The sequence below is a fragment of the Amblyraja radiata genome, chromosome 4 (assembly GCF_010909765.2).
Source record: "Amblyraja radiata isolate CabotCenter1 chromosome 4, sAmbRad1.1.pri, whole genome shotgun sequence".
NCBI lineage: Eukaryota > Metazoa > Chordata > Chondrichthyes > Rajiformes > Rajidae > Amblyraja > Amblyraja radiata.
Window position 1 is genome coordinate 40,847,499 of NC_045959.1, and position 27,646 is coordinate 40,875,144.

The 27,646-nt window shown below is 41.9% G+C and overlaps 1 protein-coding gene across 1 annotated transcript in view; it reads right to left on the reverse strand.

The window, feature by feature from the left end:
* The window catches only part of stmn2 (stathmin 2), a 35,483-nt gene extending 15,057 nt beyond the window's left edge, over positions 1-20,426 (reverse strand). The window contains exon 1 of the mRNA XM_033019248.1: positions 20,222-20,426. Within this exon, the coding sequence (XP_032875139.1) occupies positions 20,222-20,240 (19 nt within the window). The 5' untranslated portion in view covers positions 20,241-20,426. The remainder of the gene's footprint in view (positions 1-20,221) is intronic.
* Between the last annotated feature and the right edge of the window lie 7,220 nt (positions 20,427-27,646).

Consider the following 27,646-nt stretch of genomic DNA (forward strand, 5'->3'; position numbering starts at 1 on the left):
TACTCCAGCTTTTTGTGTCTATCTTTACTGTTTTCCTCATTTGACATGGCCTTGCCTCACTGGCTCTTCAAGGCAATAGCACAGACTGTTGCTACACACTGGTACTGCAGTTCCAACGCCTGCTGGGTCCGATCACCAAATCAAGTCAGGTTTATTGTCATATGCAAGAGTACAGTGAGGTACAGGTACAATGAAAATGTTGCTTGCAGCAACAGGCACATAGATTCAGACAATGCAAAAATCATAAATTATGCAAATATTCCACACAAAATCTACAATTCAATAAAAATTAAAATAAAATCTGGGAAACTACAAGGCATTAGTGCAAAGCATAATTAAAGAAACAAGACCATGGTAGTGAAAGAGATGTTCTGTTGCCAAGTTGGGATTAACTTTAGATGTACAGGTTGGTTCAAGAACTCGATAGTTGTAGGTAAGTAAATGTTCCTGAACCTGCTGGTATGGGACTTCAGGTATTTGTACCTTTTACCTGATTGTAATCGTGACGAATCCGTGATTTGGCATGGATGGTGGGGATCCATGAGGATAGATGCTGCCATCTTGAGGCAGCGCCTCATGTAGATGCTTTCAATGGTGGGGAAGGCTGTGCTTGTGCTGAGTCCATCATTGTGTGCAGCCTCTCACATTCCTGTGCATTGGAAAAGCCACACTGGAACATGATTCAACCGGTCAAGATAATTTCTACAATGCATTTGTGGAAGACTGTTTGAGTATTTGGTGACCTGTCAGATCTCCGTAAACACTAAGGTTGTAGTGGCACTGGCAGTGCTGTCTTGTTGAATGTATCAATGTGCTGGGATAAGGACAGGTCATTTGAGATGTTAACAGCCAGGAAGTTGAAGCAGTTCACTCTCTCCACTGCTGACCCTCTGCAGAGAGTAGTGCGTTCAGCCGAACGCACAATGGGAACTTCACTCGCCCCCTGCAGGAACTATACATCAGGAGGTGCAACTCCAGAGCCAATAAAATCATGGGAGACCCCTTCCACCCATGCAATGGACTGTTCCAGCTGCTACGGTCAGGCAAACGCCTCCGTTGCCATGCTGTGAGAACAGAGAGGTTGAGAAGGAGTTTCTTCCCAGAGGCCATTCGGACTGTAAACTCCTATCTCACCAGGGACTAACTTTACTGAACGCTTTTCCTTCCAATATTTAATATGTAAAAGAATATGTGTGTGTTCATGATTGTGTTTATAGTTTATTTGGTTGTTTGTTTGTTTGTCTTTTTGCACAAAGTCCGTAAGCATTGCCACTTTTCATTTCACTGCACATCTCGTATGTGTATGTGACGAATAAACTTGACTTGACCCACTAATGAACACTGGCACGTGGTCTTCCTCTTTTTGAAGTCAATGATTAGTTTCATGGTTTAGTTGATGTTGAGCGAGAGGTTTTTGTTACGGCACCATTCAACAACACTCCCCTGCACCCCGACTCATCACCACCAATCCGCACACCACGTGGTGTTGTCTGCACATTTTGTAGTTGCCATTGAATCTGTGCCTAATCACCCAGTCATGGTGTAAAGTGAATAGAGCAGGGGGTCGAAGCACACAGCCCTGGGGTCCACCTGTGTTGATGGTCAGCGAGGAGGAGATATCGTTACCTATCCGCAATGATTAATCAAGTATCCAAATGTAAGGGAAGGTACAGAGGTGTAAGTCCTGGAGCTAGGTGATGGGTTTGGAGGGGATGATGATCTCAAACACTGAGCTGTAGTTGATGAACAGTAGCTTGATGTAAGTTCTCCTGTTATCCAGATGGTTCAGAGCAGAGAGCCAGTGAGATAGCATTTGCTGTTGATCTGTTGTGGCAATAGGTTATTTGAGGTGAATCTGAGGCAGGAGCTGATGTACTCCATAATCAACCTCTCAAAGCACCTCATTACAGTGAATGTACGTGTTACTCAATGTACGTATATACTGTTATACCTGTCTCGGAGGCAGGTTACCATGCACTTCTTGGGCAGTGGTAGCATACACACCCTTCTGAAGCAGGTGGGACCATCTGACTACAGAAGTGGGAGGTTGGAGCACTTACTTGAAATGCTGATGCTGGTGACATTCTTGATAATGAACCGTTTGTAGACCTGATTTTCCTCTCCATGAGTCTATAAGGAACTATGGGTTCTGAATGAGTGGCAGGAGGACTGCGGACCCGGATTGCCACATCTCAGGAGGTCAGGGGAAGGCAGAACCCTCTTTTATTGGTAATAGTCTTGCTTTATTATTGACACATGTGCTGAGATACAGTGAAACATTTTTGTTTGCCTGCTATCCAGTCAAATGATTCCATAAATAAGTACTATCAAGCCATACACAAGTCCAACAGGTAGTGCAAACAGAAAAATAACAGAGTACAGAATACAGTGTTACAAAGTTATAGCATTACAGCTGCAGGGAAAGTATAGATAAAAATAATGGGCTGAATGAGGAGAAAGGAACCACAGATGCTGGTTTACCAACCCAAAATGTCATCCATCTTTTTTCTCCAGACATACTGCCTGACCCACAGAGATACTCCAGCACTTTGTGTCTACCAAGGGCTGGATTGAAGAGGTTACTCGGGAAATTGATGAGGGTAAAGCAGTGGATGTTGTATATATGGACTTCAGTAAGGCCTTTGACAAGGTTCCTCATGGAAGGTTGGTTAAGAAGGTTCAATGGTTGGGTATTAATGGTGGAGTAGCAAGATGGATTCAACAGTGGCTGAATGGGAGATGCCAGAGAGTAATGGTGGATGGTTGTTTGTCAGGTTGGAGGCCAGTGACTAGTGGGGTGCCACAGGGATCTGTGTTGGGTCCACTGTTGTTTGTCATGTACATCGATGATCTGGATGATGGTGTGGTAAATTGGATTAGTAAGTATGCAGATGATACTAAGATAGGTGGGGTTGTGGATAATGAAGTAGATTTTCAAAGTCTACAGAGATATTTATGCCAGTTGGAAGAGTGGACCGAAAGATGGCAGATGGAGTTTAATGCTGATAAGTGTGAGGTGCTACATCTTGGCAGGACAAATCAAAATAGGATGTACATGGTAAATGGTAGGGAATTGAAGAATGCAGGTGAACAGAGGGATCTGGGAATAACTGTGCACAGTTCCCTGAAAGTGGAATCTCATGTAGATAGGGTGGTAAAGAAAGCTTTTGGTGTGCTGGCCTTTATAAATCAGAGCATTGAGTATAGAAGTTGGGATGTAATGTTAAAATTGTACAAGGCATTGGTGAGGCCAATTCTGGAGTATGGGGTACAATTTTGGTCGCCTGATTATAGGAAGGATGTCAACAAAATAGAGAGAGTACAGAGGAGATTTACTAGAATGTTGCCTGGGTTTCAGCAACTAAGTTACAGAGAAAGGTTGAACAAGTTAGGGCTTTATTCTTTGGAGCGCAGAAGGTTAAGGGGGGACTTGATAGAGGTCTTTAAAATGATGAGAGGGATAGACAGAGTTGACGTGGATAAGCTTTTCCCACTGAGAGTAGGGAAGATTCAAACAAGGGGACATGACTTGAGAATTAAGGGACAGAAGTTTAGGGGTAACATGAGGGGGAACTTCTTTACTCAGAGAGTGGTGGCTGTGTGGAATGAGCTTCCAGGGAAGGTGGTGGAGGCAGGTTCGTTATTATCATTTAAAAATAAATTGGATAGTTATATGGACGGGAAAGGAATGGAGGGTTATGGTCTGAGCGCAGGTATATGGGACTAGGGGAGAATACGTGTTCGGCACGGACTAGAGGGGTCGAGATGGCCTGTTTCCGTGCTGTAATTGTTATATGGTTGTATGGATGAGATAGGTTGAGAGACTGGGGTTTCAACCCAAGCTTATGGAAGGACTATTGATTAGTCTGATAACAGCCAGGAAGAAGCTGTTCCCGAATTTTGTGCTACATGCTTTCAAGCTTTCGTGTCATCTGTCTGATGGAGAGGGAGAGATGCAAACTGCAAAAATCACAAATCAGATAATTTGATAACTTTGAGGATCGAGCCTGCATAAATGCTAACTACAAAATTAATGATGTAGTGGATGATATTTGGTAGGAAAATCATCTTTGCTTGCCAGTACTCAATATGTGTAAGAGTTTTGCTCACCATGTCCCGGACATTTTGTTCCAATGAAACCAAAGGTGTACATTCAGCAAATAGCAAAACCTGGCACTTCTCACCTGCTGATTCACATTCTGAAGACGTAGTTAATAGAGTCAATATTACAGTTAATACAACTATGCCAACTCTGGGCAAAAGAGCAGGAACATTTGGAGGGGACTGAAATCCTAATGTTCACATGATAATGAACAGAACTTGGTTTTGCTCATGTACAGAATTTGTATTTAAATCCAATTTGGCTGCAGTGGAAAAGTTATTGGCAGTCAACATTGTTCCAGACTTCATTCAATAGAAAAACTTGTATTAAGCTCTGCATGACCGGTTGTTATTGAAGCTCAAAATGCATTGAGTAAGCATGATACCCAACATGCACAAAGCACATGGTGCTGGAGTAAATTAGTGGGTTAGACAGCGTCTGGGGAAGGAATGGACAGGTGACATTTTGGGTCGGGATCCTTCTTTGGACTGATTGTAGTAGAAGGGAGAAAGCTGGGAAAGAGTTGGGGGTAGGACAAAGCCTGGCAAGTGATAGGTGGACACAGGTGAGGAGAGGTTTGTTGGCAGATGAGTGGAGTAAAGGGCCTGTCCCACTTATGCGACCTTGGCTCGCAAGTTACGCGACCTCGTGGTCGCTTGAGGCGTGCGGGCACCATATGGCCGCGTGGGGCCGGTCCCACTTAGAAGCGCGGAGTTGTGTGGGGCTGGTCCCGACATCGCGCGGGGCTCTGAAATTCTTGCAGTGGCCGAAATCTTTGCGCGTCAACGGCCTGTCGGCACGCAGGCGCATTGCGGTCGTACGCAGCGTCTTGACAGCGTATACAGCGTCTTGACGGCGTACGCCTAGCGCGTGGCGTTGCACGATCATGTCACCGCCCGGCGTGGCGACATCACCGCCCGACGCAGTGCGATGCCCAAATTCAGTCAGCCCGCCTCCTGCCCAGCTGATTGGTAAGCATGACGCAAATGACGTCACATGCGTACTTAGCGCGAACTTCGCGTGAACTCCGCTTCCGTTTGGTCGCGCCAAACGCACGCAATCGCATGCAAGTGGACAGGCCCTTATGTGACAAAAGCGAGAGGATTCAAAGGAGATAAAAGGATGTCAGATGAGGAGAGAAGAGTGAAATGTAAAGCCAGTGGGAGGGATACCTTCAAGCAATATATTTGGATAATGCTTGCTCGTCAGCACGTTTCAGTAATTTAAACCACAGATCAGCTTTAATGTTGGAGTAGTTGAACTTTGCGTTTCAACAATGCAACATCAGTAGAACAACAAAATCATTTGTGAAGCATTTTCATACATAACCCATAATTTTTAATGATTATCATTAATCATTGGAGGAATTTCATAGCAGGCTGTGTGCTCTGCTGTTCAGTGCTGGAATTATTTTCTTGGGATATGCCAGGTAGATTCAGCAGAAAATATTTGCAATTATGGTATCTGGAAATGCAATTTCATTTTAGCTATTTGTAACCAAGCCCAAAAGAAGCTGTCCAGAGATTTCTGATTATTTTATTCATTAAAGTGTTTTTCACTTTTCAGTGAATTTCTTCTAAGACATTCATGAGCAGGTGCCTCCACCTCTTGCCATGTCGTTGAGGTGTAAATTAAATATTAAAAAGTATTCTGTTTTCTGCTGTTTTGTGAGAGGGAAAGATTCACCGATCAAAGCTTGGCTTTCCCAGCAGTATAATCTATATGATTTAAATCTGCAGTCTACTGAGAAATAAAAATACATTTCATTCTCGAAACGTCTGGTCCCAAACCACTAAAACACACGTCAATTAAATTTAGCTGTTACTTAAATATCGCATTGGCATCTTATACTTTATACTTCAGGAAATCCTCATAACAGTTTTTGATAGCTGTTTTAATCGCCTGTGAAGAGACCTCAGAGACTTGATAACTCTGAATAGACTGAAAGGCTGGTACATTTAGAATATTGTATTATATGATTAATCGCCTCATAATTATTACAATATATTACCTGCTGCGTCCTAATTATTTGAGGTCCATGTGAAATGATTCAGTGCTTTAGCTAAAGCTCAGCCTTTATTGAAGGAGGCCTACATGCAGTGTTGTTAACACTCATAAGAGGTAGGTTACACAGTGGTCACTTTGTTTTACAGAATCTACAAATTAACTTGCTTTTTCTGTGTATAGTCTGATAAAGGTCCAGAAATTCTTGAGAAATTAACAATGGATTTAATGCACATACAGGTCCAGCGCTGATTATTCGGCAACTGGTGGTCCAGCACCTCCTTTAACGTGAGTGCACTTGAAATCCCGCTTCCCCCCCTGGCAGTTACCCCGAAAATGTGGAGCCTAGGCTGGGTAAGACAGCCCATCTCAATCTCATGGGGACTTCCATGGCGATCGATGGGTCGAACATCCCCCCTTGCAGCCAGGGCTTTGGAACTCTGGCCCAGCCGCAGCCGGCATATCTGTTCCCATAGCAACTTCCAAGGCCGAGACTATGGGCTGGTATCTTGGCCCCTGGGTGGCCTAATAGGACCATTCTGGTACCGTTAGACTCCTCTCGGAAGCCGTGACCTCTGCTGGTCCGGTAAAACAGATAATCTAGAAAGGCCGTTTATTGATGAGTGCAGAATCTTCAGCAATTGTGGCGAGTAATGAGTTACAAATTGCAGCAGCTTCTTTGGTCATAGATTTTGCTCCCCTTCCTTTTTCACTCAATCTTGCTTTTCTTCTCCTTTAATGTATTTCTCATAATTGACTCCCATTCCCCCTTTTCTTTTTTTTAATATTGAATTTGAACTCCCAAGAGTAAAAGACAGCAACTTAAATTTGACAACTTTATGCAAAAATAAATCATGTGTAAAAAAGAAAAATCACTATTCAAAAAAATCCAATGATTCAAACTTCATAGTAATGAGATGGGTATTGGATATCTTGAATTTCAGGAAAAGTGTTTTCTTTTAAGAATGCCCTGATAGATTTAGTACCAGGAGTTAAATGCAAAGTCTTCAGTTGGATGATTAGCCAAAATAAATTATGGATGATCAGTTGTAATGGTTTCAATTCAATCCCTGTAATCTGCTGGTATCAATCTTGTATTTTTATTGTTCACTATACTTGTGACATTTACAACTACAGTTAAATAATTGAATATTACTGATGATGGGTGTGTATGGGAGCAGGTTCTTTGAAGGTAGGATTAACACTCTTGAGCAACATGAGTTCAGAAACAAGGCTATGATAGTTGTAGTTAATAAACAACTCCAGCCATCATCTCTTTATCCATAGGGCTAATTACTTAATCTGCCATCTATACTTATCCTCAATCTCAGCTGTGATGTATTCTGAATTGTACACTCACAAGCACAAAGTAATAACATCTTCATTAACCTAACTAGGCATTCCATCAAAAAAAAAAACATTAACAAAAATGTATTTAAAGAAGCAAGTTTAATTGTGACTTAGTTTTTCTTTCTTGGATCTGTTCTAGTGTTGCACACAATGCGTTTCTGATTCAGTTTCAAATCCTTCTAGATATTTAAAAATGTCTTGCATCATGATTGAATTCCTTGCTTCAATCCAGTTGAAGGAGAAAGAGAAAGCTGAAAGGGAAGATTGTCACAGGATTTCACAGATCTGTAACCACAGATGCTATGCAAGCAGCTGTTAACATATCCCTCCCCAACTCTCTCAGTGACTGGTGCTACTTCATGTCAGGAAATGTAAAACGTATTTTTTATTGCATCTAAATCTGTACTTCAATATGTTGGCTGTATTTTGATAATGTTCCATGTATGTGCGCTTGCTCACTTAATAGAGCACCATCACCATTTCTGATGCCATGCAATTGGAGAGAAAATTGAAAAAGAGTCAATATTTGTTCTTGTGATTTGCCTCTCGTAATAAAAATCTGAAACCACCAAATAGAAAAGGAAATGACAGAGATGTTAACAGTCAATGAAATAGAGGGTTCTTACACTTTGTCTACTGCTTAATATGAGCAATTAACTTAGTTACTCAACTGCCGAGCCACATATGACATATTCCATAGATATATTTGATCTAAGAAATGTTATCAAAATTGATAGGCAGAAAAATTGACTCATTAATTTGTTCTAAATCTATTGAATTTTATTTCAGAAAGTGTTTGATCCATTTCCCAATAAAGATTAGTGAACAGAAAAAGAACCATGTTCGGCAGTTAAGTCAGCTCATTTTAAAGGCACTATGCAATTAATTCTTGCACATGTGAAGCCATATAGACTTGGCAGGATGGATGTATGTGGTTTAACAGGGGTCATGTTTCAGAAAACTATATGTTTTGAAGTCATTTCTGATCATTTCCCTGGAAGTAGAAAGTAAATGACTAATGAATTGGATAAAGCACAACTTAATTTATTTTCTAAGTGGCATACAAATGTTGTCAAGGTCTTTTCAGGATAAATAAACTGTAATTTCTTGCTGTCTGCTCTAAGCTTTCTGCAGTGAGCTTTTGACACTAAAGGGCCTGTCCCACATGGGCGTCATTTGCGCGTCATGCAGGTTGCGCGTGAAGATTTTGTGAATCCCAAAATCCTGGGGCGTCGTGCGCGACGGCCCGTCACTGCCTACGTCACCACGCGGATCACGCCCAAGTGGAACAGACCCATTACATTTATTTGTTTCATTCATAGTCTCAATGCTACAAGAATTCACAAAGACCAAGCTTTGGTTTAACCTAAAGCTTCATTAGGCTGAAAACATGCCACCATTTTATGAGCATAACCAGCAGGTTAGTTGTTTATGTTCTTAGGCAAAGCTTTTAACACAATATATTTCTTTAAAGAATGAGTGGAGCATGATGGAAGGAAGAGCTTCATGTTTTTGTAATATGATCATGCAATGTTATTTATTCTCTGTTCAAATAAAACAATAGATTTTTGAAATATTGTGCAAAATTCTATCCATTTAAATCTATAAATTGTTTCGCAAAAGTAATATTCGATTTTTGACATTCAGAATGAAAGATATTTAACAGTGAATAAGACCAGAGCATACTCTTGGTGAATTATTTAGTGCGAGTGCTTCAAGGAAACGTTTGATTTGCCAATATAAGACATTTGACGCTGAAGATTTACATCCTATATGGTGGAATGCTGATATCACAAATAAATTATATAAACTGCATCATGTTGATGGGCATTTTTCAACTTACAATTTTAGAAAATCATTTCTCAATGATTAAAATGTCAGTATGGCAAGATGATGGTTATGTGCAATATAGAATATTTCCTCCAAAATTCAAATGAAATGAAATTAGAGCAATGAGTCACCTCAGCCTCTGTCAAAGGATAGTGCGGCTGAGGTCATTATTAAATAAGACATTCTTTCTTCTGCAAATGCAATATACAGTAATAGCATAATGTCAGAAAACTGACACTTTTTAAAAATAAAGACCAAGGGATTTTCATGTCCATCTATTGAAGGTTAAGTAAAACATAATATGAATTTCAATTTATTTTATAACAGTTGTTACCTGCAAGAATTCATGACCTTTTACACTGACACACTCAATGGGAACGTGGCTTCAATATTAAGTGGTTCTTTTTGTGTTGTGACTGATCCTAGAGATTCACAATGGCACAGGCATGCTTTCATATTTGAGCTGGGCGGTACATTGGTGAGGGGGGTGAGCTCACAAGTCTTGCAGAGCGCAGCAGACAGGTCTCGATGTGGAGACAAGGAATTGCAGATGTTAGTTTACACAAAATGACAAAAATTGCAGGAGTAACTCAGTGGCTCAAGTTCCAAAGATTATGGATGATGGCATGTAGAAGCTGTGGGATGTATGAAGGAAGATTGGGTATACGAGCACCATAACTGTTGCCGATTCCATCCTTGCCACCAGACGCCAGTCTTAGCAGTGGTCATGTCCTTCTTTGTGTGCTTTGTCTACTTCTGGTAGTTAGGACCTCTGTACACCATCTTGTTGTGCTCCATGCTCTCCTGTAAGAGGGCGGCAGCTGTTGCAGTGTTTAGCATGCATTTTGGGCTGCCATTGCTGCACAGTTGGCAGTAGTGACAACTCTGAAATGTGGTTCTGAGGTTCTCAACAGCGCAGGTAGGGGGGAGTAGTGTAGATGGTGCATGTTGGTCGGTGTGGGCAAGTTGGACCAAATAGCCTATTTCCATGCTGTAAAACTCTATAACAGTGGCAAGTATATGCAAGTGTGATGGATTACAGGAATATTAGATATATAATGTAAGAGTCCTGACTAATAGAGATGCTTGGGAGGAGAGTAGTGCTGTGTGGTGAATTGACCATTGGCTAACGTTGCAGATGGTGGAATAGAACATGTCAATATACTTCAACTGACCTTGACAATTTATGTCAGGTCAATGGACATCTTACTGCACTGCATCTGCAGTCCTTGAAAATGATCCCAAATAATGACCTGCACAGCCATCTGTTCCCATTGGCTTGTGAGTGCATGTCTTCAAGAGCTCAGATGCCTGTGGATACAGAACACTTCTACTTTGTATCGCTACTGCTAAGTCATCTATTGCAGCATCTAAAATGCCAGCACCTTCTCCACTCATACACACCTCCTGATCAAAAATGATCAAGCTAGCATTAAGCAGTATGGGCTAGTTTTACCTGGTAGTAGCCATGCAAGGTATTATCCCTTCCCATACCTCATTATGTGCAAGAAAGAACTGCAGATGCTGGAAAAATCGAAGGTAGACAAAAATGCTGGAGAAACTCAGCGGGTGAGGCAGCATCTATGGAGCGAAGGAATAGGTGACGTTTCGGATCGAGACCCTTCTTCAGACCTTGTTATACCTCATTATGTTCAGTTTTGGCTGGAGGCAGAAATCTTTTCCATGACTGTGGTAAAATTGTTGGTATGCAGGCTGCTTTTCAATCAGTGGGCATGGGATACTGCTACACTATGGGCTCTGTGTCAATTTTAGAGATGATTGAATTAATCTCCATCCTGTCTGCCAGTTCTATCAAGATTATTAGATTGAATGCAACAGTGTTTTTTTCTACTAATGAACTCACATTAAATCAGATTTTAGTGGAAATTAAAATGCCATTGAATAGTGAAAGATTGGTTCTGTCTTCTCAGGAAATAGATGCTGTATAAGATAACTGCATACAGTAGGGTGGCACCATGGCTCAGCCATAGAGTTGCTGCCTTACAGCACAATCCTGGCTGCGTGGGCTGTCCGTATGGAGATTGTACGTTCTCCCTGTGATTGCATGGGTTTTCTGCAGGTTTTCCGGTTTCCTCCCACATTCCAAAGAAGTGCACGTTTGTAGGTTAATTGGCTTCTGTAAATTGTCCCTAGAGTGCAAGATAACACTAGTGCACGGGTGATCGCTGGTCGTCACGGAATCGGTGGGCCCGAAGGACCCGTTTCCACACTGTATCTCTAAACTAAATAAAACTGCAGCTAGTAAGAATTTCATTGTTCCAGTTGATATTTGATGCAAATGACTAATGAACATTTTTCAAACAGTAACTTTTAAAAGACATAAAATGTTCTGCCTCAATAATAAATAAAACAAGCTATTTTCCAGAAAGGGTGATCATTAATTATTCAAACAATACCATCTTACCCTTTTCATGTTGCTTTTTGTCAAACACTGCAGTTTATTAAATAGGCGGAACATTTTATGTGTTTTAAAAGTTACTGTCAAAAATGTCCATTGGTCATTTGCATCAAATATGAACTGGAACGATGATATTCTTACTAGCTGCAGTTTTACTGGCAAGTTAGATGTAATACCAACTATAAGTGTACAATACATGATCAGTGTTCCAAGTATAAAAAGCAACCACAGTCTATGTCTATGTCTGAATGACAAATAAAGGAATCTAATCTAATAAGGTTGTGTGGTTCCGGTAGGGTTGTGGTTAGCATTGTGCAGGTTTGGTTAAGAACCTGATGGTTGATTGGAAGAAGCTCTTCTTGAACCTGGAGGTGATGGTTCTCAGGCTCCTGTGTCTTCCTCCCAAAGGTAGCAGCCAGATGAAAGTGTGGCCAGGGTGGTATGGGTCTGATGATATTAGCTGCCTTGAGGCAGCTCTTCCTTCAATTTCATCAATAGTGGGGAGGTCAGTATCGATCATGGACCAGGTAATGCCCACTGCTTTCTGCAGCCTCCTCTGTTCTTGAGTGTTCGAATTTCTAAATCAGGCTGTGATGCAACCAGTACTACCTTACACTTGTAGAAGTTTGATAGAATATTTGGCATCACGTTGAATCTTTTCCAACTTCTGAGGGAGTAGAGGCATTGATGTGTTGGGCCTAGGACTTATCATCAGAGATATTTATGCCCAGGAACTTGAAGCTGTTGACTCTCTCCACGGCACCCACCAATGAAGACAAGCGCATGGTTCCTCAGCTTTCCCTTCATGAATTCAACAATCAGCTGCTTGCCTTGTGAACATTGAAAACAAGATCGTTATTCTGGCACCACTCAACCAGGTTCTTGATCTCCCTCTTGTGCTCCGAATCGTTGTTCCCCGTTATTCTTCCAACAGCACAAGTGATATCACTGCAAATTTAAAGATGACATTGGAACTGTGTCTGGCTACATAGTCAAGGTTATAGAGTGAGTAGAACAGATGATTGAGCACCTGTTTAAGAAAGAGCTGCAGATGCTGGTTAAATCAAAGGTAGACACAAAATGCTGGAGTATCTCAGCGGGTGATGCAGCATCTATGGAGAGAAGGAATTGCCAACGTTTAGGGTCGAGTCCCTTCTTGACCCAAAACGTTGCCAATACCTTCACTCCATAGATGCTGCCTCACCCGCTGAGTTACTCCAGTATTCTGTGTCTACCAGATGATTGGGCTCATAGCCTTGAGGTGCCCTGTGCTGATGGTCAGGGAGGAGGAGGCATCAATCCATACCGACTGAGATCTGCCAATGAAAAAAATCAAGGATCTAGTTGCATGGGGAGTAGCAGAGAGCCAGCTCCCCAAATTTGATAATGAGTTGGAAGAGATGAAGGTGCTGAACATCAAGCTGTAATTGAGGAACAACATCTATGTTCCTGCTATCCACCACGTCACGGGTTCAATACTTCAGTCCAGGTCCTGATAATCTAATCTAGAGTACACTTCAATTGGAAAGTGCATTGCCATAGATGTTGCCCTTCAAACAAAATGCCAAACTAATTCCTAACCTGCCTGTAATGGTGAAATATTGAAGATGCGACAGCACTCAATAAACAGGCCCTGTGTCCCACCATACATTACTCTCTTAACAAGCATGATAAAAAACATTTGCTATTGATAATATTTTTGAGTATGGTAGCCACACTTGCCTAAGTAGCAGTGATGATTCATTTACAAAAATAATGATAAACCACTTATTTTATGTACAAAGCCATGAACCACCAGCCAATGAGTTTTGACGGATTTGTTTGAACTTGAGCAGATAGGATGTGTATATACACTTCAGAATTCATTATGCTACTATCATTAGCAGTTGTATCATCAATGAAGATAAGTGAGCCAGTATCTTCAGCAGTCATACATGCCCAGGTCATTACACCCCCACCACCGTGTTTCACAGATGAGGTGGTATGCTTTGAATCTTGGGCAGTTCCTTCTCTCCTCCATACTTTGCTCTTGCCATCACTCTGATATGTGAACCTTCGTCTCATCTGTCCACAAGATCTTTTTCCAGAACTGTGGTTGCTCTTTTAAATACTTCTTGGCAAACTGTAAAACGGCCATCCTATTTTTGCGGATAACCAGTGGTTTGCATCTTGCAGTGTAGCTTCTGAATTTCTGTTCATGAAGTCTTCTGCAGACAGTAGTCAATGACAATTCCACACCTGACTCCTGAAGAGTGTATCTGATCTGTCGGACAGGTGTTTGGGGATTTTTCTATATTATAGAGAGAATTCTTCTGTCAACAGCTGTGGAGGACTTCCTTGGCCTGCCAATCCCTTTGCGATTAGTAAGCTCACCAGTGCTCTCTTTCATCTAAATGAAGTTCCAAGCAGTTGATTTTGGTAAGCCTAAGGTTTGGCTGATGTCTCTAACAGTTTTATTCTTGTTTCACAGTCTCATAATGGCTTATTTGACTTCCATTGGCACAACTTTGGTCATGTTGATTAACAGCAATAAAAGTTTCCAAAGGTGATGGAAAGACTGGAGGAAAGACTAGGTGCTGAGAGCTCTCTTATACTTGCATTAAGGAGGCAATTAAACGCACCTGAGCAATTACAAACACCTGTGAAGCTATGTGTCCCATACATTATGGTGCACTAAAATGGGGGGGACTATGTATAAACACAGTTGTAATTTCTACATGGTGAAACCAAAATGTATAAAAATACCCTTTAATAAAATCTGATAATGTGCACTTTAACCACATGTAAGGTCTGAATGACAATAAAGGCATTCAATTAAAAAAATTCAATGTGATTTTTTTCTATTACAAATCTCAAATTGTGGAGTACAGAGGCAAATATATAAATGATGGATCGTTGTCCCAAACATTATGGAGGGCATTGTATGATCTTATGATGATATGAGAGGGACAGAATCACAAGATGGAGGGGGAGAGCATGTTGAGGATGGAAATGTTTGGGCCCCCCTTCAAGATGGCATCCTCAGAGCCTCAGAGAGGAGAATGATGGCAACCTATGATGGAAAGAGTTGGCATCTTTACGATGGAGAATGGTGGCATCCCTGGGCTAGAGAAAGATGGTAGTACCATAATGGAAGGAGATAGCAGGAGTACAATGGAGAATGCTGACACGCCAGGGTGGGGAGGCTTACCAACTGCTGGGTGGAGAATGATTGCTTGCCCAGTTTGAAGCTGGACAATGGCAGCTGGATGACATCCCTGGGTTGGACAACCGACAGAACCTGCATGATAATTACCGATATGCTTCTCCTTTGCAGCACATATTATTTGGAACACATTCATTGATGGGTTATTCAATAACCATTGCCATTTATAGTTTCCTTCATCCCCACCCTCATTAAACCACTGGACGTTGAGAACAAATTGGGATACAGCTACGAGCCAAAGACTCACTGCATAATTTCATACTCTTCATTGTAGGAAAATACTACATTAAGTAACTATTACTTCACAATGAATTCCACAATACAACCTACATATAGAAACTGTTGATATTAACAGCATTCAGTGAAATTTATACTGCTCCTTGCAGTTCCCTATTTTGAAGTTTGAAATGTTGAGTATTTAGAACCATAGCTTTAAACATCAAGAACAGATTTTGAACTGACTTTAGAAAATCTTGTCAATGAAGTAATCTTCCATGTTGTGTGTTTTGCAATGTTAATTTGAAGTGGAGAGTGAGGGGAGAAGTGCTGCGTTTAGCACTCGCTGCACCACTCTGAATCTGCCGACTCAGGAAAGTCCAGTTGATCCAACTCCTTGGAAACACATACGAACTGTGATTGAATATTGGAAAGCTCAGGTGCAAAACCAAGTCCTGGAAAGCTGAGGCTCGGCACCATGATGTATCAACACTGGGTGGTATCATAGTGCTCCACAATCTTACTCACATTGTTTTGTTTCATTGTGAGCAGGCAAATTAAAAAAAAGTGAGGGTATAGCAAAATCTATAATTTAAGACAAAACATTTTTTATTAATTATTCTCTTCCTAATCTTATCTGCAATGCTATCCTAACCATCTGAAGATAGCAAATTCAAATTATATTTCTTCGTGATGCCAGGATCCAGATTTCATGTCGTAGATCTGTTAGCATCTTAAGTGACCATGTAAGGTCAGACAATGTGAAGGAGTGAAGGGAAGTCAATCAGGACCACATCTGTCCTATTGCACACACATATATTTTCCAATCGGTGATCTTAACAATGGTGCCAATTCTGACCAGACACAGGCTGTAAAGGTTTCAACGCATCCAAATATCTTGTGTCACTGTCTTCCCATGTCAACTGGAGGGCAAAAACCACTGTTGCCTATGCATGATCCTCGACTTTTGGTCAGTGATTGCCCTCTTTATAAACAAAATTAAAAAAAAGCAAAATAAAAAAACAAATGTTTTGATCATTTATTTCCAAACTTGATGGAAACATTCTGCAGGAGATTGAATTTTAATGCTCAGATGTGTCATTACATTGCAGACAAGGTTAAATGTTGCTGGTCACCATTAAATTGTAGCACTATGTGCAATACACGTACCCACCATGCTGACAGGGGTACATTGAACTGCAATCACTTTAATGGATAATCATTCCAAATGGCACATTGGGCAGTTGAACTTCTTGGTAATATGATGCAAATATAAACCAAGTTGGTATCAAATTGATTATAGCTACATTATTTCTAAAAATGAAATATGCTGCACGTAATTAAACTAAATTTGGAATAGAGAAATCAACTCGCAGCCGCTGCGGTACTCAATATTTTGGACAAGTGACCCAGGTCTCTTTTCTTTCCCCTTGTCCTTATTTTCAAATCTGACAGCTATTCTTTATGCTCTCATAACACCTTAAATCCACCTACTGCTTCAGGCACTCTATCTACCTTATTACCACAATGTTCCTGTTTGAGGGCAACTATGGTGAGCCTCTAAACATTTTGATGAAATAAAGGCTCCGAACCCCTTGAAAGTTCATTAAGCAGAATTGTTTTGCCGTCCACAGATACTACCTGACTTGTTGAGTATTTCCAACCTCTGCAATATGGTTATTTTAAAAATAAATATAATTACTATTTTTATTTGAATGAAACATTTTATCATTGTTTTCCTGTCTCTCCCAATTTTTTCTCCACATTATTTGTTTTTTTAGTAAAATTAGTGATAGAATTATTATCTGAAAGAACATTGAATTTCACTTGGAATGGAATATTCTTCAATATCTAATGTTGCGCAATACCAAATATCACTCTGCATTTCATCTTAAATATGCATCACTGGAGGACAATTCTAAATATCACTTTCATAGCTGCTGTAGCACTGGAGTTTTGTGGTAAAGAATAACAACAGAGGCAAGGCCACAAGCAATTATAGGATTAGTCACAAACAATTGCCTGCGAAGGTCTGGTGCATAAAAGCAGAGCATGCGCGTCTTTTAATCAATTCTCTGAACCATTAGCAAAGGACATCACTATCTGTTCAGTACAATGCTTCATCCGTCTTGGAATACAGTGACAAGGCTTTTTCCTTGATCACTGATGGCATTTTTAAGCAATTCTTTGCCTTGCAGAAGTCAAAAGGCAATTAAGAGTTGATCTCAATGGAGGTATGTTGGCATGAACACAATTAGCAGTTTATGCACACATGTACATATAGACACCCACGTTTTGAAACATACTAACATGATAGGACAACTGTAGAAGCTATATGGTCCTGAAATCTTAAGATTAAAGGCAGCTAATGTGCATATTACAGATATAGATAATATACTGAAATCTCATTACAAAAGTGCATTCAGTCATATCCTACTGTATGTTAACATTGCAGTACTGAAAGGCATTGGTTGGATAATACTCTGAACTGTAGCCCAGGCAATTTCTCTTTTATTTACTGAATCATAATAAATCATCCAATTTTGTATTTGAATTGAAGGCCATAAAGATAGAATCAGATTCATCCTCAGTATTGATAGAGTTGATAACTTGCGGCTTTTAAAATTAATTATCTTAACATTGTTTCCAAATGTCATGTTATCTTAAGCAGTGGAACTGGTGAAAGAAATATGGGAGATGAGGATTGAACTATGAACTGAGAACTGATCTGAATCATACAATGACTTCTTCTCAAGTCACGCTGATTTGAAAAGAAATTACCAAATGTAAAATAATCAATGAGAATTTATTTTTCCTAAAACATTTTGATTCCACACAGTCCAATGACTGATGCCTAACCGGGAATAAAATGCATTTCAGTAGCAAATCCTGTATACTATTTGGAATTATTTTTCTCAAAGAGCAGGAGAAATGTCGTAGCCCCCCCCCAGCCAATACAAAAGAATGAACACTAGGGTGTGCCGGGGCAATTTGAATATCTTTGAATTGCACTACCTGGTGGTTGGTCATGGAATAACAGGGGTAGTGGTTCTTGAAGAGTCAATGACCCAGACCACTTTGGTCTCCGGATAATTGATGACATGCAGGGGATTGGGAATGGGTAGTCGTGGCAGTAAATCATCCATTTGTGCTTTTGTGCAACAATTGCACTCAGAATGCAGTTAATTAACGAGACATACATTTCTGTTCCACTTCAAGAATTAATTTGTTCAAGAGATGAATTTATGAACCTGATGGGGGTATAACATTATACGTTCTGGAGTCATACATTTATTGTGAGAATAATCTGCAGAATGGCATGTTACAAAATATGTCAATACAATATGAAGAATAGAATTAACTGATTTCTATAGTTTCTCAGAATGCAAATAAAAGCATAATTAATAAACGAGTCAGTAAAATATTTGTTGCAAAACAATTAAAGAGATTGAATGCCAACTGAGAAAAGGATATTGCATCCAGGATGTGGGAGGAAGGTTTAGTTCCAGTGAAAATGTGTTTGTAGTAATGATATAATTAATACGCAATATTAATGATGTAAATAATATACAAAGTGGTTCTATAATTATGTCCCATTTTCCCTTCCTAGACACCAACCGGAGCGTGCTTTAGCCATTCAATTACAGAGCCTGTCTGTGGTATCTGCTGACTTGAACTTTGATTCCCATCAGTGGCCCTTTTGAACTACTAATCCCAGCATATCCATCCTTAACTGAATCTGCCGTTTGCCCACTTTCATCAATCGAAGAGCTTTCCATGGTAACAGAATTCTTAATAGGTCTGTCTGCGGCGATCAGCCTCTCACCAACTACAAATTATCAATACTGATTACCAGATTGGTGCAGTGGGGAGGGATCGCTGCTGTAAGCACTGCAGGGCTGGCTGCTCTCCCAGAGTTTAGTCTCAGTGTACATGTGCATACAGCTCTGTCTTAAATGAGCACCCCGCCCTTCCCACCTTTTTCTGCGCCGCTCGCTGTCTACTTCATTTACACACAGATTTCTTCTATTCTTTGGTCCAAGTTGACTGAACATGCATTGATGGCGACATCTGCGTCCAAAGAGGGGACTAATAGCAAATATGTGCTCCTATCATTGAAAATCCCAGGTGGTTGGTTGTCTTAAATAATGGGGACATAGAATTATAATTAGCAGCTGATTGATTCCTAACATAGTATCTCATCTTAAGCTTTCTTCCAGGAATTGGCTCATTATAGATAAGAGGTTTTGGCAATGCAATTATTTGATCATTGTCTTAATCGAGTCCCATTCATTAAATGCTGGGCTGGTGTAATTCTGCGGACACGTTCGTTTACGGTTAACATTATTCTTTAAAGGCAGTTCTCGTGGTTAGTAAAATTTCCTATCTTATTCGGTAAATATCTATTACAAAATCATATATTTTTTTGGTTTTGCCAGGAATTTTCGCCAGGTACCACAAAAGCTGATGAATTTCTGAGTGTGCGTGCATGCTGAAAGAAACGCTACATGGGTGGGGTCTGCCTGCATTGTGTAGTGTCCAGTCAAAGAAAACGTAACAAGCACACCACTGCAAATGCACTTTTATTCTGTAAAGATTTTAGGACTTACACTGCTCTTTAAAGAAAGAAGAAAATTACATAAAAGAAAGACAGTACAAGGTTACTATATTTTGTTAAAATCATTGTCTATCATCCGATAGTTTTTTTAAAAAATGCGTTCTTTTTTGTGCGACAAAGATTATTTCATTCACGCCTACACGAACTATTACTGATTGCAAATAATAGAACTAATTTCAATAATTTTCAAAGTGCTACTTCCATTTCTGGGCTGGGTAATTTTGAATGATTTCCAACGTTGGACCGCAAATTTTTAGAGGAAAAACCTGTTTTTACACGTTACAATTAATCATTAATCGATCTAATAAATTATATACCTTTAAAGAAAAAGCCCAGCATTATGAAAAATATATTATGTATAACACACAATCGCACACCCATATGTAAAACAAAAGGCAAATCATTATCTTTGAATACACTACATTTTCTGGAGAGTAAAATCACGGTGCAGTCAGTACAAAAGTAAGGAATTCTTACCGATTGCTGTTTTAGACATGGTGGAGGATGCAAATACTCAGAGGCTGTAAGAGAAAAAGGTCCGGCAGCAGCGGCGTAGAGAGAGACGACTGAATAAGGCACTGAGTCAGCAGTGTGGATCTCAGGAAGGGAAAGAATACAGGCAGACTTCTATGAATAATAATCACCTGCCAAGCGAAGCAGATTGGCTGAAGAGCTCCCTTGAAATGACTGGTGCATTCTCTGGATCTCCAGGCATTAAATATTGATCCACCAATGAAACTAAAGTACAAAGTGCTAGTAGACAGTTTGAAATCCAAATCGATATTGGCTCACCCCTATTTTGCTAATGGCACATCCCGTACCAAAATGCTCAATATTTGACATCAACAATGAATATTTTGGAAACAGCGGGTTTCATAATATCTGCAAATTCGCACCGCGTCCTCGCCCAGTGTAATTTGTTAAGTGCTGTCCGCGGTGCTGAAGCGCGGTTGCGGACAATCGACCACGTTCAATACCTTTGCAGCAATATTCTAGCACTCCAGGGGGATGGGGAGGGTGCTGCAGACACGCCCTCGCAAGTATTAAATTCAGCATTAAATTCAACTCAAAAGAACCATTTTGGATTTCAATTAATGCATTGTGAACAGAGCGACATTTGCTATGTGCTACTTATGTATACGAAAGGCCTGCTGCTTTCGCAGGTTAATTGAAAGGTGTTGGCAAATGCTCTAAACTAGGCGTTCGTTCAGCTAATTTACTTTTATCATTTGTGGTGTCAGCAGATTAGAGGCACAGGGAAATGAGCAGGGACGACACATGGGTGTTGGCAGGTGGCAAATGGAAATTCCTGGCAGATTCTGAGCTCCGGTGTCCTATAATGATTGGTATCTGTGGCTGGAGAGAGTTTTCTTAGTGTCAGTTCGCTTGTTTCACAGAATCTACCGTTCCTTAATTAATGGAGCCAAGAGGGCGAAAACGCTAGATCGAGTTTCCTTTGAGCTTTTTTTATTTTTACAGGCTAATTGCTAATTTGATCAAAACTGAACCGAATTATAAGCAGCGCACATAAAGTATATATTTAACCACGAGTTTCACAGTGCGTTCTCTGGATAGCCACTCTCACCATCACCGCTACTGCTATTATCGTCATCAGCTGTTTGTTCTGCTGTCGGCACAAACGCTGCTTTTATTTCCACAGTGGACATGATTATTCCGTGTCCACAGAGTCTCCATTGCAGCTGACACAGGGTAAAAACAGTTAATGTCATCCAGTCCAGTCTGCATGAAACCGAACTGGGTTTGTAGAAATTCCAACAGTATTTTCTGAAATGTAAACGCTATCCCAATGGATTTTAATGTTGGGGTGCATTTATTTCTTTATTTACCTCCCTTAATTTAAAGGGGAAAAAATGGTACTTCATCTTTGCAACATTTGATGTTTCAATGCTATCTACACTAAAGGTGAAAGTGTTAGTTTATTCCAGCTTACTGATGTACTAAAATATGTTTCTATGGGTTGGTAAATTGGTATTAAATATTAAGTGACCACTATTTATTAATAAATAACATATCTATTAGTGTTTCACACAAAAAAAACTACGGTGTAAATCTAAGGAATTACCCATAACTCTAGTATATACAGTGTGAAATGGCAGATTTAAAACTGGGTTTTTAGCTGCATTGCTGCAGTTTGTGGGTGGAGTAGTGGGATTGCAGTCTTGATTCTATAGAGCTGGGAGTGGTAAGTGTTGTACGTGTCTCTGATGTGCCTGTGAATCTGGGCAATAGGATTTATGATCCCGTATAAGAGTTCTGGTTGAAGAAATGATTTCCTGCCTGCCACAGCAAAATGTAGGCTTACGGCTTAGTCATGACCATGAAAATTGGAGCAATGGTAAATGAAAAGCTGAACTAATCTGTAAAAGTGCATCATACAACAGCAAAAATACCCCCTATGTTGGAATAATACATTAAGTGCACACAATGGTATTAAATCATGGGATGCTGGTATTTTAGCTCCCTGAGCTATTGGAAGCATTGCACGGCATAAAATAATCTGCATCATATTGAATCCATAAACTTTGAAATTGCCAATATTTATTTAACATTCTTTTCGAATAGTGATTTCCTCATGGCATACATAAACAAATTAAAATTTGAAATGATGCTTAAATTGTCAAATGGAGCAAATTTCACATGGTTGTTAATGTAATTCATATGATTAGTTGATCAGATATTTGTGATTTATTTAAATAGGTTAAAGCTATGAATTGCCACCACTAAAGTAATTATATCTTGGTGCATTTACTTGCCAAATTTATTATCTACTTGGTGATTTATTATCTACCAACATTACGTGGAATTAGCTTTTGATTTGGCAGGAAATGTAGGCATTGTTTGAAATTTTAAGCAAAATGTCGAACACCAAGAAATGAAAGAGCACCATTCATATTTGAATGTACAGTTTATTGGAAAATGTTTGATACAGATTTCACTAGAGTTTTTCATCCTAAATGGACAAGCAACTGGAGAACAAGTAACTTGATTGTGAAGTGTCCTGGTATTAAATCTCTGATATAAAGCACTAGACTAAGTGGGACCCGTTGGGTCCCATTGTCACACGGGAGGCCTGGTCCCCCAATGCAATATTCCACCACTCACCCATAGTCCCCAACTGCGCAGGCACAGCTGACAGGTTCCCGTTGTGATGCCCCTGATCCCCTCTCCTCCCCTCACCATCCCCCACTCCGCCGCTTCCCCTTTCCCCCCCCCACGCACTCACCCCATCCCACTCAACCCCCTCCATCCATTCTTAGTGGCTCTCTGGTGGTGCAGCCATTCCCGCCCATTGGATTCCCATTGTCAAGAGTCAAGGTGTTTTTTTGCCATATGTCCCAGATAGAACTATGAAATTCTTACTTGCTGCTGCACAACAGAATATATAATCATAACAAAAACTCAGGAAAAAAAAGAACAAACAATAACAGTGCAATAATAATAATAATAGTCTATTGTAGTTCAATGTTTATGAGGTTGTAGCGTTTAATAGCCTTTTGCCGGTCGGGAAGAAGCTGTTCCTGAACCTGGACATTACAGTTCTCAGGCTCCTGTACCTTCTTCCTGATGGCAGTGGTGAGATAAGTGTGTGGTCAGGATGGTATGGGTCTTTCATGATGTTGGCTGCCTTTTTGAGGCAGCGATTATGATAGATCCCTTCGATGGTGGGGAGGTCAGAGCCGGTGGTGACCTGGGAAGTGTTTTCAACTTTTTGCAGTCTATTCCACTCATGGATATTCAAGTTGCCGAACCAGGCCACGATGCAACCAGTCAGTATGCTCTCTACTGTGCACCTGTAGAAGTTCAAGAGAATCCTCTTTGACATACCGAATCACCGTAATCTTCTCAGGAAGTAGAGGCGCTGATGTGCTTTCTTTATGATTGCATCAGTGTGCTGGGTCCAGGAAAGATCGTCGGAAATATGAAATTTAAGTTTTTGACTCTCCGCCATCGTCCCATTGATGTAAACAGGATTGTGGATCCTCAACCTGCCTCTTCCAAAGTCCACAATCAGTTCTGTGGTTTTGCCAGTATAGAGAGCCAGGTTGTTGTGCTGGCACCATATGGTTACTGTAATGTAGAACACGCAGGTATTACTGCGCAGGTACAGTTGACGGGCACGGCAAGTGGAAAAGGGATTTATTAAAGCTTAAAACGTGAATAACTCTTAAAATACAACAACAATTTAAATGTTATAGATGAGAATTGTTCAGTTCAGTTCTTTCTTGTTGCATCTCTTGTTACGTTCTGCTGCTCACTGCGTCTCGATGTTTCTTTGCTGTTGATGGGGGAAAAAAGACACGCAATTTTAATATAGAGACATTATTGAGTGATCAAACTTTAATTTGAAGAAAATCTGAGAATTTATCTCAGAAGTCATCATTCAACCAAGCACACATTTAATGACAACATTCTTGGTCGATGTTCCATCCTTCAGGAAAACTTTGACATTTTATCGGCTAAGAGCACATATAGTTGTCCATGCTGAAATACCGGTTTCTCGAGGTATATCAACACTTTCTCCATGGTTTGTCCTTGCGCTTTATGGATCGCTGAAGGGGAATGTCTTTGCCTTCTATCAAATTGAGCATTATCCTAGGAATGAGAACAATGTCATCTTTGAAGGCTCCCATGTTGATTCTTGCAGCGATCAGATTATTGTGCAGCTCCTCCACATTCATCCTCATTCCATTGCATAGCTTTGGGTGTTTCAACTTTCTCATTAACATGATCGGAGATCCTTTTTCAACTCCGATTTGTGTGGTGATAATCCAGCGATGTCGAGTGAATCGAGGAATTCTGCTGGGAAGCATTAGTTCCTTCAGTGACAGCATTGAAAGAAAAGCACTCCTTAATGATTCCAGGGAAGCGTCAGATACATGGAGAATTGATGCTTCTCATCGTATTGTTGTGTGGAACCAAGATACAATTGTCGGAGAATCTGCAGTATTGTGAAATGCGGGATAGATGAAATCAATACAATCATCCAGCTGAAAGAACCATGTCTTCTGACATTTCAATTTAATTATCTTAATTCTTTAAAATCTCGTCTTCTCCAACTTTCAACAGAAATTGAGAATACTCGCCTTCTCCCTCTCTCAATCGCATATTCGTCTGCAATTGAAACTTGGTGAAAAGTCTCCACAAGTAGGATTTCTTGATGCAGGAATTTTCAACATCAGCATCATTTCCCTTTTTCACTACAAGAAGGAGTTGTCAAAATCGCCACAACAAATGGTAAGAATGCCGCCACGAGGCTTAGTGTTGGTGCATACATCTTGAATAGTTCTGTCCACCACTTCAAAGCTCTCCCTCTTAATCATTGGCCTTCATCCCAAACAAGTTTCACTTGCCTCATCAAACGTGCCCTGTTAGAGTTCTTCTCAATGTTGCAGAATGTTTCCTCGGTCACTTGGATGGGTATCTTGAATCGAGAATGTGCAGTTCTTCCAACAGGCATTAATTTAGCTGCTATCCCAGAGGATGCTACAGCAATAGCCACATCACCTTGACCTCTAACTTTGGAGAGGATCAAATTGGTGAGAAATGTTTTTCCCGTTCTTCCTCGTGAATCAATGAAAAACATTGAAGGAAGCTTCCTTTTCAAGCAGTGGCACACCTGGTCATACACTGCTCTCTGCTCAGCATCCAGCAGAGGCTCATTCTCCTCAACAAATTACTGTTGTTCAGTTCTAATGTATTGTAATTCTGCAGTAATTCTGGATTGTCATCATCAAGGTGCATCCTTCCATTTCTTAGTTGTGGCAAATGAAAGCATTCCATTGTTTTGTTGTAATTCTTAAGCTTGTCTTGAATATACAACAGAGCCTGATCATGATGCTTCTCATCAATCATGTTATTAGGATCACTCATTGTTCTCCGTTCTTTGTACTTGAGGCGGGGGTTGTCGGGGGATGGGGGTGCGAGTGTCCTGCAGCTAGGGGAGGGGGGTGGCTTGAGGCAGGGGCAGTCATGGGCTGTGGGGGGGCGACCTTCCTGCAGCCGGGGGAAGAGGGTGGTTGAGGCGGGGCTGTCGGGTGGTGGAGTGTCCTGCACCCTGGGGAGGAGGACGGCATCAGGCGCGGGCTGGTGGGGGCAGTTGCAGGGGAGGGGAGCGTTTTGCGGCCAGGGGAAGGGGATGGCTTCAGGCAGGGGCTTTCGGGGGCCGGTAGGAGTGATCGTCCAGCAGCCAGTGGAAGGGGATGGCTGAAGGCGGGGGCCAGAGGGGGAGGGGGGGGTGTCCTATAGCCATGGGGGGGGACGGCTTCAGATGGGGGCTGTCACGGTCAGGTGGGGGGAGTGACCTGCAGCTGGGGGAGGGGCGTCCTGAAGCTGGGGGATGGGGACGGCTTCAGGAGGGGGCTGTTGGGGGCCAGTGGGGGGGGGGGGGAGTCTCCTACAGCCGGGGGAGGGGGACAGCTTCAGGCGGGGGCTGTCAGAGCCGGTGGGGGAGAGGGGAGAATCCGGCAGCCAGGAGCGGGGGCTGTCGGGGGGGTGGGGTTATAGTGTCCTGCAGCTGGGGGAGAGGGACAGCATCAGGTGGTGGCTGTCGCCGGCCATGGGCAGGAGCGTCCTGTAACCGCGGGTGAGGGATGGTTTCAGGGTGGGTTGTTGGGGGCTGGGTAGTGTCCTACAGCGGGGGAAGGGGACAGCTTCAGGCGGGGGCTGTCAGGGGCCGGTGACCTGCAGCGGGGGGAGGGGCGTCCTGCAGCTGGGGGAGGGGTAGGGCTTCAGGCGGGGGCCTGAGTTGGTGGGTTTCTGGAGGGCTAGTACAGGTGTTGTGGGCTGAAGGGACTTGTTTCCAGAGGGCTAGTACAAACAATGTGGGCCAAATATACTTTTCTTGGTCTAGTCCTGCAGCTGTGTCCGGGGAGGGGGATGGCTTCAGGTGGGGGCCAGTGGGAGCATTCTGTAGCTGGGGAAGGGGGGTGGCTTCAGAAAGGGGCCGGTGGGGAGGGGAGGGGGATGGTCTCAGGCAGCAGTGAGGGAAGGGAGAGCACTGCTGTTGCCTACCGCTGCTGTGGCCTACCGCTGGGGGGGGGGGGGTGTGTGCGAGGGTTGGGGGTGGGGGGTTGTGTGTGAGGGGAGGGGTTGGGGGGAGAGGGTGTGTGGGCATGAGGGGGTGTGTGGGCATGAGGGGGTGTGTGGGTGGGAGGGGGTGTGTGGGTGGGGGTGTTGTGCCCTGCCAGTGCCTGGCCTTGCCCCATCAGCGCCCTGCCCCGCCAGTGCCCGGCTCCCTCAATCACGCCACCTCACTTCCCCAGGAACTCGAGGTTGCAGCAGTTGGCCTCGCAGTCGGTCAGGCTCCGGGCCGTTCTGCACTCCGGGCCGCTCTGCACTCTGGGCTTCGGGACTCACGGACTTGGAACGGCCTTGAGACTCATAGACTCCGAACGGCTTTGGGACTCACGGACTCAGGATGGCCTCGGGATGGCTTCGGGACTGAGCCCAGCCTCCGGGGCTTTATTCTCCTCGCCCCAGTGATTGACAGCTGGTGCCGGAAGGGACGTTGCCGTCCCGGCGACTGACAGGAGAGAAGACCAATCTGCTGATCTTATGATTTTTAAATCTTAATAACTTTTGTAATATTTAACTGATCGAAACAAAACCTGGTGCGTTTGTAGCACATGAGAATGGTGAGTAAGGTGGCAAAAAATCATAGTGCTATCAAGTACCGTTTTTGCGCATATGTAAATACAACGCAAACCAGAAGAGGACAAGATGAGAGTTTTAGTTAAGGATAGATAGATAGATAGATAGATAGATAGATAGATAGATAGATAGATAGATAGATAGATAGATAGATAGATAGATAGATAGATAGATAGTAACAACATGTATTCTCAATATATGCTGTGTGAACTATTGATTCCATTCCATTCT